Genomic DNA, 16,589 nt, shown 5'->3' on the forward strand with positions numbered 1-16,589 from the left:
CTGATTTCTGCAGTAGTTTTCTCTTAGGTTGAAGAGTTAATTCACCTCACAGAAGCTCAAAAAAGTGCCAGAGATGATGCAAGGGGAAGTGGTGGAATGCATGGTCCATAGCAGAAAAAAAAGGTCAATCGATGCTTACCCTGTCTCAATTCACCATTGGGACCAGAGTCTCGATACTCAATCAGAAAGATGGTCAATCAAGGCTTAGATTGGTGCCACTGGGGGGGTCATTCAAGATTTTGAAAGACGACAATAAGATACATAAATATATGAGACTATATTTTAATGAGCAGTATGATTACATCTATCTTAGGCTGGCTAATTATAGGTCATAAAAAGCTGTTTTAAAGTTGTAATAAACATAATCTTATTGAAAGTGAAATGAATTAAAAGAAGTAAAAATCAGACAAGACCCAGAGTAGTCTCTCAGTAACAACCTCTAAATTCACACTATAAAATTATGTTTCCTACTCATTATAATGACAATTAAGAGAATTTTAAAAATACCTATGCTACAGGCTTAATTTAAAAAAACCCCTAATAACACCGCATGAATGAATCAACAGTTTAAACAATGCTTTAAACTTTATACTTAGCTTCTAATTAGGGGTTGTTTTCACTTTTTTCCCTAAGAATAAAGGGTACTGTAACTTTCAGAAATGGAGACCTAGAACAAGTTAAATGATGTAGCAGTAGAGCAGTATCAACAAATGCAGGTTATCGAAATATGAATTTTTAAAGCACGCAAACAAAATGTTGCATTAGTTCTCCATAGCTTTTTTCAAAGTTGTTTTTTTTCATCTGAATCTTCATTCCTCCTACTGTACATTTGACAGGATTCATAAATAGCAATGATTGTTCAGCTTTTTTTTTGTTTGTTTTAACTTCTTTTTCTTCTTGGATGTGTTTAACAGTCAAAACTGACTGCTAACATCTGTCAGTCAGCCAAGTATAACTGCACCCCCTTCTGGTTTTAACAGTGTGAGGTAGAATCTGGAATTTCCATCATCATGTAAGAAACCTGTATAGAAGAAACAAGATAGAAGTGAAAATATTCTAAAACTAGGTATTCAGTCATAAGACATAGGCAGAGGAGTATTAATGCCACTATGTTAGCCCAACCTATGCAATTGCAGGCGCTGAGGAGTAATTTTAGAATGGTTCTCGTGGGCTGTGAGGTAGCTCTGTACAGGTGTGGTAGCCAGTGTCTCCAAATACCTGTTCATGAAGAGACTCACTTGACAGCAAGCCTTCTGTCCCACTACATCCTACTCTAGTGTGGGCATTAGGCTAATGATCCAAGCACCTGTCTGTTCTGGGCTCAGGCTACCTGAGCAGCCACCTGTCATCTCTTCCAATGCAAACGTGGTGGGTGGAGATGATTATACAATGGGCCAACTCTGTGCTACAAGTTAGCCTATCGTGTTTCATTAGAACACCGCTTTGGCTTAGCAACTCCTTTATAATCTCAGTACTGGTATCTTTAAACTTGCTTATATTTTCAGCAAGAAGTGTCCCAGACCCTGAAATGTTATGCTACCGCTGTGTTTTGCCATATCAAGCTGTATATTGCTTACCTGAGAATTGTTTCAGGGACCCTTCATGTAAAGCACTGCCTGATCAATCATCTATGTGCTTTTACTTTAAAGTATGTTACGAAAACTTTCAAAATATTGATCATTGCTACATCAGAAAACAAAGCGTCAAGGAAATTTGCTGTATGAGGTAAACAGGTGACAATAATTAATAAAACTTAATCAAATTGCAACCATACATTTCTGCTGAAGGAAAAAACCACATAACCCACCATATAAGTAACACCACTGAGATGGACTGAAATCAGACTTGATCCTGCAAGCTGAAGAACAAAACCAGGAGTTCAGGCACCTCTGTATAGATTAGCTTACTAGACTAAGGTCTTTTTTCTCCATTGGCTTTTTCTAGTAATGCTTGATACAATTCAGTCTTAAAAAGCAACTGCACTCCATGATGTACATAGGTGCTAAAATATGGACAGGACATACTTAATATGTATCTTTTTGTTGCATCGTGTGGTAAAGGTACATTATTTCAGGCATAGATACAATTGCAGTGGTAATGGAGCAGAGCAGGGGAGATGTGCAGTACTAAAGCTTCCTCAGTGAGAAAGCAGACTGAAGTAATGGTGTCATCTGTAGTCTCTCCCTCCAAACAGATCATCTCTATGGATAAATGCATACCTGAATATAAATGTTGCTGTCATTTACAAGATCCCATTTTCTCCTGCTGGATGTTTTGAAGGATCTAGCCCATGCTGCTTCATCTGCACTGCGATATCAAACAAGTAATCGTAACATTCACACCTAAATTTAAAAGGAAAAAGAAGCAAAATGTAAAGTAGGGCTCAAGTCTTACCATGTTTTATAGAAATTAGTATTTTTCTTCCTCGAGCTTTACATCACTAATGTGATGGTCTGACTGGACAGCTCTATTATAATTTTTTCCCATTACTGTGGTATGGAAAGTCCCAGCATTTTTGCTACGTGATCTGGATTTGCTGCATTTCCATCAGCAAATGAAGAAGTAAATTCCAATAAATGGGACCAGAGAAGACTACAGAAACAGTATTGGCAGGTGTCATATAGAAGTAGAGATTGCCTGCAGGTTTCATACGAGGAGAGACTTGTCCATATGAAGGGAAAATGTTGGCAACCCTATCAACCAGCACTGATATGAAAGGGAAAGCAAGCAGTGGAATCACAGATGAACCCATTCCCAAAAGCTCCCTACATATATATATTCAGTGAGTCCAGAATTTAATGTTCTGAATCGTTGTCCATGGGTTGGAGATACACATGACATTAAGGTCATTAAGATTTTGAGGTATAATGGCAAAAAATACCGTATTTCTAAATTGTACTCACATCGTTTTGGCTTTTTCCCATGTTTCTCCCCATACGTAAACTCCGTGACGTCTGACCAATACAGCACAAGAGTCTGGGTATTTTTCCAGTGCCCGTGCCATTCTTTCCTTGAGATCCTTCTCTTCTGGTGTATTCTCAATAATGGGAACCACTAGTATATCATCATACCTAAAAGAAAAATTAATGTATTTAAAAACCCGCCGTGTTTGGATGTATGAAGCTTTTCCCTAAGCAAGAGACCGTGTAAAGATTCTCAACACTAGTGATTTTATGCTCTTCCCTTGTGAGTCATGCTGTAACATATGAACTCTCAGGAACATCTCTCACTCCAAAATGTGTTCTCTGTTGGCAATACCTGAGCTACACTTGAGGCACAAAAAGAAAATAACACTTTGATGTATTAGGTGTAGCTGTTTGTTCATATATCACTTTGTAGTTGGGTCCCTTTACAACTTTTTCAGACTCTCATCATCCTGTATTGGCATCACCTACAAGCTTTATCTCATATTAAATTATTTAAAAGAATCACATCATGAAGAAGGAAATGAAGCTGTTTGCTGGAGAGCAGGGAAAAAAAAATAGTTTAGGTAGTCCAAAAAGCCCCTGGAAATAAGATTGTCCTGCTAAGGCATATAAATAGAAAGTAGAGTCAACACATGAAAAATAAATTCTCTGTGATGGAGTCATTGGTGGGCTATATGTGATCTTAAGAGAGCCTGAGAACCCCATTTCCAAAGACAAGATGATGCATGTTACACAGTGGAACTTGCCTAAGAGTTTCTTCTGAAGGAGGACTGGGATATTTGGCATTGTCTGAACTTTAATTAACACTGGCAGAAACTTGTTTAAATAGTTTTAATAAGTCCCCAGTTCAGGTTCAGATTTATCATTGAGATCACATAGATATTTCGAGTGGATGTTCGTAGTACTTTTATAAAACACAGAGCGAAAGAAATGGTAAAAATAATACAGTTTGTACTTCAAATCAGGTATTCAGAAAATTAAAAAGTCTCATCCCTTACACAGTTTTCAGTGCTGATGCTTTCCAAAAGAAGGCTATAAAAACAGCGAATGAAGAAAATTACATGGTTTTGCAGGTTTACTTTGACTCTTACATATTCTGATCATTAAAATTAGGTTTGGAGTGTTTGTTACTAGTGAGGCCAAATGAGCTAAGGGATTGGTTGCCTAGCTTCTGCTTTCTACTTGGACATGAGTTTGGAAGCAGGTATAAATACCATAACTGATTTCTAATCGTGACCATAAGCTTTTTATTAAGAACTAATATCTATAATTCCTCAGAAAGACTCTGAATGAGATAATTACATGATATCTCTTTCGTTTCACTGAAATATAAGCAGCCTCCATTTAGCCAAGCCTTCATATAAAATATCTCAGGACAGTCTGAGACTTTCAAAGCTATTTACTACAGATCTAGTTCTCCTTCTGCTGAAGTCAAAGATAAAACTGTTCTGGCACCAGTGGGATCATATTTTGGCCAACAAAAACTTCTGATCATCTTTTCTGCACTATTTGCCTGAAGAGCTTCCAGAAAAGGTTTGTGGAATTAGAAATAATATACTGTCAATCCCTTTTTTGCAAGATCCCATTCTGCACTATCAAATTTCTTTTGAATTCAATGGGGAGCCTTGTGTGAAGCAAGACAATGGAATCAGTCTCATATGGACAAATATAGACTTAGGAACCATGTAGTCTGGAGCTTTGATTTCTTTAGTTTTTCTGGTAAATTAACAGAATGACACCAGAGATATATACAATGAATGATAAATACAATGTCTCCTGATTAACAATTAGGAATGTTTGAAAATTCAACATGCATATCCAATAAAGAAATAAAAGAAAAGTCTGTGGATTTTTTTAAAACCAGTGTTGATAGACAATTCAATATAAGGGTTGTCTTTTGCAACATTAAAAATACAAATTGACAAGAAGGTAAACCTGGCAAGTCAATCAAAACTGATTAAAATACACCTGGGCATAAAATCACACAGCAGACATAAGGCATGCTCCCTTGTCAAAGGGCAATAGTTAGTTACAAAAATTAACATCAAAAAGTGGGAAGAATTTAGCATTTCAATTTGTCATCTAATTGTCACATATTATATAAATATTGTTTGGAGATCCCGATTCAACATTCTGTGGGTGGAGTCCTCAAAACAAGCCATCACACATACTTTGGAATAACTCAGCACTTACCTCAGAGCTCATCCTTGAAAAGTAATAACATTATCTTTAATGAGCTGTTTACTCTGATTTTTCTTTTAAAGTCTGTCAAGTAAAATCTGAAACTCTCTACTCTCCTAACATGCCCTAAACTAGCACAGGCAGTGATATGTGAAGCCCACCCAAAAGTAGTTTGCACATTATCAATCCAACCTAATTTTGGTTGGCTCCAGTTTCAGTTTAACACTGTATAGATGCGTTAACATTTCTGTTCGTGAGATATTTGTCAAGACACAGCTCTTTATTTGGTTTGTTTCTGTAGCTCAACAGACCACAGTTGCCTTGACATTACAAGATTTTATCTCACATCTCTTCCATAGGCTTGAGACCTTCTTATGGAAAGCCAGTGTCTGATTTATTACAGAGGTATTTTTACTTCTTATTCCTAATACTTCATATTACACACTTTAACGCACATAACTCAAATGATTTGTCATTTATTTATATTGCTGAAAATAAATGATCAAATAGCATGCCTCTTTTTTTAAATATAGAGAAGTACCGGTAATAGCCTCCTGAAGTACACTTCTGGATTCCTTTTATCATCTCCTGGTGAGTAATACTGAACTCACTCCCTGGGTAAAGAAGGGTAGCCATAACAGCAGCCTTGGAATGAGTATGGATCACTGCACCTGCCCCTAAGAACAGAAAAATAACCACAAAAATATATTTTTGGAATTAATTTTAAAATATGTCTTCTAAGAAAATGTTATTCACTTATTAATTTTCTTTGCCTAGGCATCTTAGCAAATTATGATCTACTCCATTAGAGGAAAAAATATACAGCAACCTAAATAAAAGTATGATACAATTACTCATCTAGAAAGGATAATTATGGATTGTCTTAGGACACTAGTGTTTTCAGTTCGTGACAAATTCCAGGAGAGAAACTACTGGCACAAATTCAAGGAGAAACACTACTTGTACATTTCTTTACATACTGCAATGACTGAAACACGATTAATTTTAATCAGAGTTCTGAGACACTAAAGAACTCCCAAACTTATTTGAGAGAGAAAAATTTGAAGACCTTTACTTTCTTTTTAAGCTAGTACCCTACTTTGATTATGCACTGGTTCTCTAAAAAAATATTTAATGTTATCTTACTGTATCATGATGGAAAGATAGGTAGACAATAATTATAATTTATTTATAAAGTTGCAATGCTGCCAAAAACATGAAATGAGTGTTCCTCTGGTACATGTGTAAGCTTCTTGTGCAGGAAGATCAGAAGACTCTCTAAATCCTTTCTAAAGTTACTGATGTAAATCCCCCAGCTCCTCCCGCAACCTACTAACATACTGCATTAAAAATTAGTGCTGAAAAGATGATCACAGGTATAGATAACTACATGAGAAGATTAAAATGTAAATGACTCACAGGATGTTACCACAGATTACCTTCCATTGTACATATTTCTTTGCAAATAAATTTATTCTATAGTGTCATATTTATTTCACTGTAACTTCCATGTATAAAGAATATGGTATTGAATATCGACTTTGAGGATGTGCGTATACAGTGTTTCAGTCATTGCTGAACTAAAAACATTTGCTACACACCTCTCATGGTGTAGGCATTCATAAAAAGAGGTGTGCACTGGCTTTTCTTTAGTTTCTTGTGTGGTGGAGGACCACTGATGTCCTGTTCATTCATGTCACAGACAAACATATCTTCTGGCTGTAAGAAAGAAGAAACTATTTTGAGCTGTGATGACCTGAATAGTTTCGTTTTCCTTCTAGGGAGACAAATATATACACCACATATTTAACTCAGAAAGTGATTCTAACTTTGAAAAAGTGATGTAACACACCACATTTATTCTAGCTTCTAATACTAATTACTGACATTGTGTAATGTGAATTAATATTAGGTAGTCTTTTTATTCAGACTGATGCCAAGCAGATACTTGTAAAACAAACATTTTCTCAGAGAGGAGACAGACTATATCTAGTTAACAGACAATAGATCAAAAGGAAAAGTAGTAACTGATTCAAAAAATAATACAGATGTACTTTTCCTTCTCCCTTAAAGAACCAACAAAGAACATGAATTAAACCTATATATATTTAACTTGTAGAATTATGTTTTTAAACCTTGGTTTTAGTAGCTTTACATGAATATTACCTTTGCATCAATCAGCTACTCATAACAGTACAAAGAATTGTTCAGGGCAGTAATAAAACTTTCTTCTTTAATGTTATTTTAAAAAATCAGCAGGAAATAGATTTGCAAGAGATTTCCTTACTCACTGTACTCAATCCACTGCTTCTGCTAGCAAAGAACAGACCAACACAATCTTCCCATGTTACCCCTTTGCCTGACTTCATTGCTAACATCCCCAGTGATCACTACTGTGAAACCCCAAGTTTCTATCAGTGAAGGGATTTCTTTCGCTTCTAATTATATTTACCCTCAGACGTATAAAACAACAAATCCTTTGCATATATTCTATGGTGGAGGAGTTTCTGCTCATAAAATAGTTATCATTTAACATTCTTCTCTCTGCTTATATTTTGGGGTTTTTTTTGGAAAGGAGACAGATAGACAAGGTCACCTTATCATTGGGAGAGCCCATCTATTTACTGAGAATATCAAGACAAAGATTTATAACCACTCAAAGGAAAATAAATAGAGATGAGGTTTTAATGCTTAATTATGTACCACAGTAACTTGAAACTGTAGCCAGACAGCTATAAAGCCATTCAAGCTTGACAAACAATAAGGCTGGACTTGAGTCTCTCACAGTCTTCTGTTACTTTAAAACACAGAGATCATCAAAACTCATCACTGAAACACATGTTGGCTTGATATGCTAGTGGAGTACCGAGTGAAATCCCCAGTTGTTTCAATAAGGCAGTCAATAGTATAACAAGTTCCTAACTTTACATAAGGAAAAATGAAACACTAAACAAAGGTACTTTTATCCATCTTGAGATGAGCTCTGAGGTAAAAATACAGTTCAACATACCTGTATTCTTTCCTTTTGGACTCCTGAAGGAGCGATGTAGATTTCATTCCTAAGAAAAGTTACAGACAGGGAAAACTGGTAAACACAGAGTTGTTGAGCTGCACTGGCATTAGACCTCTCCATCCACTGAAAAGGAAATAGCAAATCTAGCCTCCCATAATTTAAGAACTTTCTTGCTCAATGTTTTAAAAATAGAACTGAATCATACAAGAGCATATGAAATCTCTAACTTACAGGAGTACAAAACTGTACTTTTAACTTGACAAGAGATCTAAAACACACATAGGAAGCGCAGCTTTATTTTTTCCTGCAAGGAAAACCACAATGCCTCCCCCTGCAATAATTCCAAATTCAAATTCTCAGAACTCAGAATAAAAATGTAGTAAGAGAAACTGCAAGCAGATACTGGTCTATGACAAAACAATTACTAAAAAATTCACAGACTACCTATAAACCATATTAACTATCTTAGTATTCTACAATGTAAATACTTCTGGTTTTTCTTATAACTACGTAGTTCAGGTTTTTTATGCCTTTATACATTTATTTGCATTGACAAAAAGATAATACTAATTCAGTGCAATTAAAAAACTGGAATTCAAGTGCATCACTTTTTGTAAGGTTTACATGAAGAAAGAAGATGAAAAAATGATTTAAATTAAAATGATTTTAAGATGGTATCTGAAACAATTTTAATGACAGCAAAACCAAAGCCCACATTATCCCTCTCAATTGTAATCACTATTTGGTTTCAACAGTAACATACTAAATTCAGGAGCACAGAGACATCTAGTGAATAATTAGTCAAGTTACAGATAAATTTCCTAAGGACCACAAGATGTTTATATTTCTGGACAAGAGAAGTTAGAAGAGCAACGAAGATGGTGAAGGATCTGGAGCACAAGTTTTATAAGGAGTGACGAGGGAACTGGGGCTGTTTAGTCTGGAGAAGAGGAGGTTGTGGGGAGACCTGTTTGGTCTCTGAAATTACCTGAAAGGAGGCTGTAGCAAGGTGGATGTTGGTCTGTTTTCCCAAGTAACAAGTGATAGGACAAGCAGAAATAGCCTCAAATTGCACCAGGAGAGGGTTAGATCAGATATTAGGAAAAATTTCTTCACCAAAAGAGTTGCCAAGGATTGGAACAGGCTGCCCAGGGAAGTGGTTGAGTCACCACCCCATGAGGTATTTAAAAGATGTGTAGACGTGGTACATAGGGACATGGTTTAGTGGTGGAGTTGGCAGTGTTAGAAGTATAGCTGGAGTTGATGATCTTAAGGGTCTTTTCTAACCTAAATGATTCTATGATTCTAACTCTTCCAAAAATACAACTCTTTAAGATGATATAATCTTCACAGTGTTAAAATGACTTTATCATTTTTGTAATTTTTAACATTCATGAATTAACACTGATAACATTGCATTAATTTAATGATATTAATTCTTAATTCCTTTGCATGAGCAAGATGATTCAGTGCAACACATTGAGAAATCAAGTGGTAATTCAGTTACTAATGGAAGACATGCATTTTTTCTTAAAACAATTTTTTTTTATTTGTAGAAATTAATCACAAAGGGAAAATCTGATGATAGAATACAGCCTTTAAAATACAGGACACCTGACAAAGAATTCTAGATCCACTTTGAATATTTTATCCCACGTACAAATTGGCATTTTTATTCCGAGTAGCTGACACGAACTGCACACTGAGTAATGCTGATCAGGATTAGCTGGTAAGACCAGTTGTTAGAACTTCAATTAAATTTCAATTGTTCTTTTACTGTTTCCTATGTAACAATTCTAAGCTAGTCTGATCTCTGCCTCATAACTATTAATTTTGAAACACAGTTACTGTTACTGTACGTATAAACCAGAACAGTCACATAGATTACTATTCCTAGACCATGTACAATATTGGTACCAACTCAAATATGTATTTTGGTGTAGTCTGAGCAACCAAGTTATAGAACTGCTGAGGAAAACTGTACTACTATGTTAGTGTAATCTCTGTTGACACCCTTTGACTTGCCACAGCCAACATGAATTGCACTGAAATGATGAAAAAAACAGGCCATATTTAGCTACTGATGAAAAATTAGTGCTAGAAAGATCTTTCCACAGATGAAGAACTTCAAAAACAAGAACTAATCCTCTTATCATTCCTCTCATTATTATTATTGTTGTTGCTTCGCTTGCAAAATCAAGCCGGGAAGTGAAATAACCTGCATAAAGCAATTAGAACAGCACAAATGTTAGCATTTAGAGCCTTTACTTCAGATATATATCTCTGATATATTTGAATAGTAATGGCTGTTTGTGTCTGCATGCAAGTGGATGTTAGAAAAAGGTCAGGCACTTTCAAGTTAGAGAGTCAAAACATCCTGTGACTGGGGACAGAATATCAGGCCCTGTGCAAGGTGTTTTGCAGAATGACTTCTCTTTCTTCAGTGGCCACTGAGAGGAGCTCTGTCTCCATTAAAAGCTTGGAAAGTATGAACAGGGAGAGACAAGCAAATAAAAAGCAAAGTGGTGCTCCTTAGTAGTGGATATACAAAAAATGTTTTGCTGTTACCTGTTGTGCTATAATTATACGTTAAGAATATCTCCTTAGAAATTATCTCAGAAGAATGGTAATTTCCTTCTTAAAGTAAATGTCTTGCCTGCAAAATGTCTAGGGTGGGATTCCTATCATCTAACCACAGGCATTTGAAAGCCTTGTGTGCCTAGTGTAACCTCCCCTAAATTCAACAGTCAGTGAAATGAAAAAGGAGGAATCCACTGTTCCTTATAGACAATTCATCTACCTTAAAAAAAGATAGGAAAAGTATAGAAAAAAGTCACTCTATGAAGATGGCTCTCTCCATTGAAGGGACTGTAGTGATTTATTCTGACCAGCCACCTCCCTTCTATATGGTTAAGTTTAGCGTACTGTTCATTTCCTTCTTTACCTTCTTGTTCACTTGACTTTCAAACGTTTTTCATGGTACTGAAATGCCCTCACCAACTTCTAAACAGTTGCTCTCTCTCTCTAACCATCACATTCTTTCCCTTCCATCTCTACTTACCCATGTTTCAAGCTGATTCCTCCACCAGTTCCTGTTACCCAGCCCAAACCATAAAACAGTCTACAAAGCTCTGGGATAAGATTTCTTGGATGTAACTTCTCCTAGAAATAAATTAAAGAAATAGATTAAAATTAATCAGAAACATCACAAACCTAAGAATTTAAATTCTGAATTTGAGTTTAAAGGGGTAGTACTTCCATACTGCAGTCTATGCTTACGATCTTCAGTTACAAAATGACTGCGTGTTTGCACGATGCCCTTTACACTTTGCAGGCACCATTCACATCTAGAAACGAACAAACAAAACCCCCAAATAAAATGCATGTCTGATTATCCTTTACAGTAAAGGTCTCATCTCAAATTTATTTGAGTGCAGTGGCCCAAAGGTATTACACTAGCAAGATTAAGTCATAGATTATTGCCATAAAAAAAGAAAAATAAATGCATCTAACATTATCCATTTTGAAAAGCTCAACTAATAACTTTTCCCATTGAATCAGTTTTCTGTAGGTTTATTTTGCTTGATTTACAAATTTCAGTACAACAGCCTTTATTAGTTCTGTTATATAACATTTTTACATAGCAGTCAAAAATACCACAGAAAACATAGTCAAATTATTTGATGAACTTCACATTCCCACATTTTACAATGTAAAGTTACTTCACAAGCAGTTTGGCTAGAAGGAAAATTGCCCTATTTTAATATTTTTTTCAGAAAGAAAAAAAGTTCTTCAATTTTTCCATATTACATTGTCTGTTACATCAATAAACACATTTATATCTATCTATTAGGTATGTGTAGTATCAGAGATTCATTCATAGTTAATCTAAACCAGAATGGCTTTATAGTACACACTAAAACTATTTATTGGAAATCCTAAACATTGCTCTGCACTGAACATATAAAACTAAGAAAGCTGTACCTAACAGGTAGCAAGCAGTCTTTGATAAGCAAGTACTAAACTGGAAAATTAAAAATGTTGAATGTTGGAATCATTTACATGAGAAATACAACCAGTATACACAGAGACAACTGTGAAATGCTACTTTAATTCATGCTGTATGCTTGAATTTATTCATTTGGATGTTGTCTTGAGTATTTCTTTTAGCTTATCTGGAAGAATAAAAAGCCAAAGTCTTCCCCAATTTACCAGTACAAAAATAAAAAATTGTGTGTGCTTTCATAAAGATCCTGATACAACTGAACCCATCAAATAAGGAAGGAAACAGTAGAGAAACAGAGCAATAATTCTATTTACATCAATTTATCTCCCTGGGATGGGGTGAGATTTCCACCTACATTACCATAGTAATACAGCTGGGTTTGTTTCTTATATGAATGTGTGACAGAAATCAGCAATTTAGCACAATAGATGTGTTCCTTGCATTGTTTTCAACAGAAAAATTTATTAGTTTTAGGTCACCAAATACAGTCCCCTGGTACTGCAGCCAACAATTACATTCTCTTGTTACATATGCATTAATCCTGATCAGGACTTCAAACTTCAACTTAACACTGTAGCACTATATTCTTCAGTGGTGCTTGTTTCTGTGATTATCTTTAAAGAACTGGGATCCAGTTCACATGCTATTCCTGCCTGCTCTGATTTTGTTTCTGTTATTTACAGCCTCTTTTAATATATTAAAAAATCATCTGTTCATTCATTTCAAGTGACAGAATCAAGACTCTAACCAGCACTGCTAGAAACTTGTGTAAGTAGTTAAGATTTTTAAAGCACCATGAACCTTCATGAATTCACATTACCTGAAAAAACAGAACATGATATACAAGAGTACATGAAGGAAAAAGACCTCAGGCCAAATATACAAACTCCTATGTTTACATTGAAAAATATCTGAAATCTTCCCCATTCACACAGCTGAAAATAAAAGCACTCTTTTCCAGCTCCTTTTCCACTGAAGATAGTAATATATGTCAAGAATACTCTAACTAAACATTCCTAAAATACTAATGACTCAGAAATGTACTGTGAATCTGAAAATACTAATGTATGTGTTGTACGCTTACAAACACAAACCAGGCCTATAGTACGTGTAAATTAGGGGTCCCTGCTTTGTTGTTCTGGTTTACTTATACAAAATTAATGGCTGTACATAATTTTTACCTATTTGCCTGTCACAAAACTGAGTTCCACAGTATCTTGTTCTGATTCTTACTCAAAATGACATCACTGTCACTGTAGTACCTATGCCAGTATTTTTCATTCCAAAGAAAAATTATGTCTCCTCTACTTTTGATGGAATAAGCTTATATTAAACAGGTTTACGCTGCCATTATTTATTGAATGTACACAGCAATAAAAAAACCTATAACACTCTCGTCTCTCTCACACTCCTGTAGTTGTTTTGCACCTTCCCTCTTTTATGAAGCCATTTACTGCAAAATTCATATTCATGGGAGAACATGAGTGCTTTTCACCACTTTGAATCATTAAAAATAATCTTTTAAAGTTCAAATTCAGAAGCTACTTTCATCAAGAACATATGAAAATAAATATAACCAAGCAATTTTGACTATTTTTCTGAAAAGTTCCAGGATTATAAATCAATCCTCAGAGTTTAACAGGATCTTTCCAGGATCAGTGGATACTGATTATAACCATAAACTATCTAAAGAAAAATATTACTGTATTTCATGTTTAACATTACTGATAATAAAAATGACAGTTCTTTCCATAACTAAAAAAGGGCACTTGCTGTAATAAACCTGGGAATAAACATGTATGAAAGCAGTAGGCAAATAATCAGGATTACTTTTTGTCAAATCTCAATTAGCAGTACTTTAAATTTTTTTGATTTTTGATTTTTAAGTTGAAGTTCGGATGCCACCGATTGTCTCTTCCTTCACATCTCCAACTCAGAATCTAGCCTACTAGTTTTCTGATACAGCTAACATGAACAATTTAGCTTCTTCGCTGCTGTGCTGTTACTATCTCAGACTAAGTTACTACATGCTGTTAGGTATGACGGAAAATGCCACAAATTTCTATGAACTAAAAGAAGTAACTGATTTTTCAATCCATTAAATTATTATTTTGCAAACAAATTTGCTGGCAAATTTCAAAACAGAAAGTGACTGAAAGTACTCACTGAAAATTTGGAATATTTCCATTTTCAAAAAATTATTATTTTATTCTGCATGACTATGGTTGCTCAAGGAAAATTAGCTTTTCCCTATTTTATTCAAATTACTGTAGCTAATACAATTTAAAAACCAAACCAAAACAAACCCAACCTCCTAAACCAAAGTCCCAGAAAATGATGTGGACCTAAGACAATGGAAACTAAGGTGGACCCAGACTACTTGTGGAACAGACACATCTGTAAAGGTTTGGGGGATAATTTTAAAAAGATGTAAAACTGAACTACAATGTGGATATTTTAAGATATTACAGTAAATAAGCAGTGCCTGAAATACATACCTCCCTTTCATAAAGTGCTTAGAAATCATGTGTTTTCCACAGAAATAAGCACAGACTGCACAGATTAAATCATACTGTTGATATTTCATACTGACAGGTAGTAAACTATGATGAGGTTTCTGCGCATAGCCACGCAGTAATGTTTGATGTGGTAAAACAGATTTGTGCTACACTGTATAAATAAAGTGAGAAAAGTACTCTTAATAAGCTGTTAGATTTCTGCTTAAAATCTGTCTTCAGCATCAAAATGGATCAAATAAACTAAAACAGCAAAAATATTGTCCTGATCCTTTAAAAAAGTTTATTTTCTACTGCACTTTCAGGACCATACAGGGATTTTATAATGCAAAAGGGAGTTTTATTAGGTGAGAAAATAAATAATTATAAGGAAGGGATAGGAAAGCAATGTGGTGAGGATTCCTACTCTGCTTAAAAGCCTCAAACTGTCAATTTTTATAACAAGTACAAACCTCCAACTGAAACTGATTATCTTGTGCCTTTTTTGTTTTTAATTGTTTTTACTGCAGCAATTAGAAGCTTTAATAGTTTTTTAAAAAATGGTAAGTGATTAGATGCTCTGCTGCTTAGCTCAGTCATTTATGCCCCATGAAAGGACATTTCCAAGAGAAATCTTTGTCCGGCAGCAGGAACTCACATTAAGGCAGGTATTCTGCTAACTCCCACAGAATAAGAGAACAAAAGCAAAAAATATGTAGCACATACCTACATAATTAGTTACTTAGTAACAATACCTTTGATGAAACATTATCAAAAAAGTGCTGTGGTCTCTATTCTCTCCCCCCATCCCAATACCACTGTGCCTCTAAAGCTGAAGACTGAGTGATCCTTGGTGACCTAAAGTAAGACTGTCAAGGAAACGGGAACTGGGATTTTGTGAGCCCCTCGGGACTGTCTCTTAGCCCTTGGAATCAAAGCAAGCGGAGGCTTTGTTTAGCGCAGCCCATCTGAACAGACAGACAACTTGCACCTCGTTGCAGATGCTACAGGGGCTGCACACCACAGGACAATGCTGCCTTCCCCTTGGTGTTGGACTTGCAGAGCCAGGCACGGGGAGGCGGCGGCAGCAGCGTGGCAGGAACAGGCAGGGGCGCAAAGCAGCGGCAGTGGTTCTGCGGCAGGAGACAGGGAAGGTGAAAGTGATGGAAATGGCAGCCTGGGGCAAGTCTGACAGCGGTGGGAAGCTCCTGCTTTAACCTCATCTTTAAAACCTCCAATGACAGTGACTCCCCTAGACTTAACTGTCCCAGGTTAGAACGATTTTTCTAATGTCTAACCTAAACCTTGCTGAAACTTGTCTGTTATCTCTTTACCAGTTACTAAACATAAAGAAGGCATTTTACATATTAAGACAAGTCCGGTTTTTTGGGTTTTTTTGGTTTTTGTTTTTGTTTTTTTGACTAAGCAGATTCTTTCCCTCTTTCCTGACAGACCACATTACCCAGTCTGCTGGTGATTCTTATCTCCCTGCTGTCAGTCACACACTGTTCCCAGCACACTGGGCTGCTCTCTTGGCCAGTTCCACATACAAACAGGAGAGCTATCTCAAGCTTCACCCAAGGTCCAGCACGATGTTTGCTTCGTCTGATGAAGCACAACACTGCTGACCCATGTTCAGGCTGTGGTGACTTACAGTAGTGAACAGTTACCAAATTATAAAACAACCCACTCAAAGACATAAAAAAAGCCCAAAACAAACCTAAAAAACCCTCAAGAGTTACTGTAAATAAATAAACGGGCCACAAGTCCTGTACGTGCAGCCAGACTGTCAGCTACCAACATTCTGGGAAACACAGTAGATTTCGTAACGTCTCCATACTCTCTGCTATTTAACAAACACATATATAAGTTTCCTTTCCGGGTTAAGTAAAGGTGGCCCGTCCACCCGTGACTAGATCGGTAGTTAACTGTCAAAAATCAAGTCTTTTAAAGTCAATTTTGATGTT

At 35.8% G+C, this 16,589-nt stretch overlaps 1 protein-coding gene across 1 annotated transcript; it reads right to left on the minus strand.

The window, feature by feature from the left end:
• Positions 1–270: 270 nt before the first annotated feature.
• Positions 271–11,304, minus strand: APIP (APAF1 interacting protein). Its single transcript, XM_026850504.1, has 7 exons — positions 11,183–11,304; positions 8,119–8,167; positions 6,710–6,827; positions 5,650–5,785; positions 2,904–3,071; positions 2,220–2,342; positions 271–1,021 (listed from the first exon to the last, which is right to left on the minus strand). The coding sequence occupies exons 3-6, from the start codon at positions 6,816–6,818 to the stop codon at positions 2,243–2,245; spliced, it is 513 nt and encodes a 170-aa protein (XP_026706305.1). The 5' UTR covers positions 6,819–6,827; positions 8,119–8,167; positions 11,183–11,304; the 3' UTR covers positions 271–1,021; positions 2,220–2,242.
• Positions 11,305–16,589: the final 5,285 nt, after the last annotated feature.

This window comes from Athene cunicularia, assembly GCF_003259725.1.
Source record: "Athene cunicularia isolate RWA chromosome 5 unlocalized genomic scaffold, athCun1 chr5_part2, whole genome shotgun sequence".
In the NCBI taxonomy this organism is placed as follows: Eukaryota; Metazoa; Chordata; class Aves; order Strigiformes; family Strigidae; genus Athene; species Athene cunicularia.

Bases quoted from the DNA above. Each gene is read 5' to 3' on its own strand.
- APIP (XM_026850504.1), bottom strand. From the start codon at position 6,818: ATGTTTGTCTGTGACATGAATGAACAGGACATCAGTGGTCCTCCACCA. The intron at 5,786-6,709 runs GTGTGTAGCAAA...TTCTGTTCTTAG, and splicing joins GAATGCCTACACCATGAGAG to GGGCAGGTGCAGTGATCCAT. The intron at 2,343-2,903 runs GTGAGTACAATT...TTTTAAATTTAG, and splicing joins TGGGAAAAAGCCAAAACGAT to GTGTGAATGTTACGATTACT.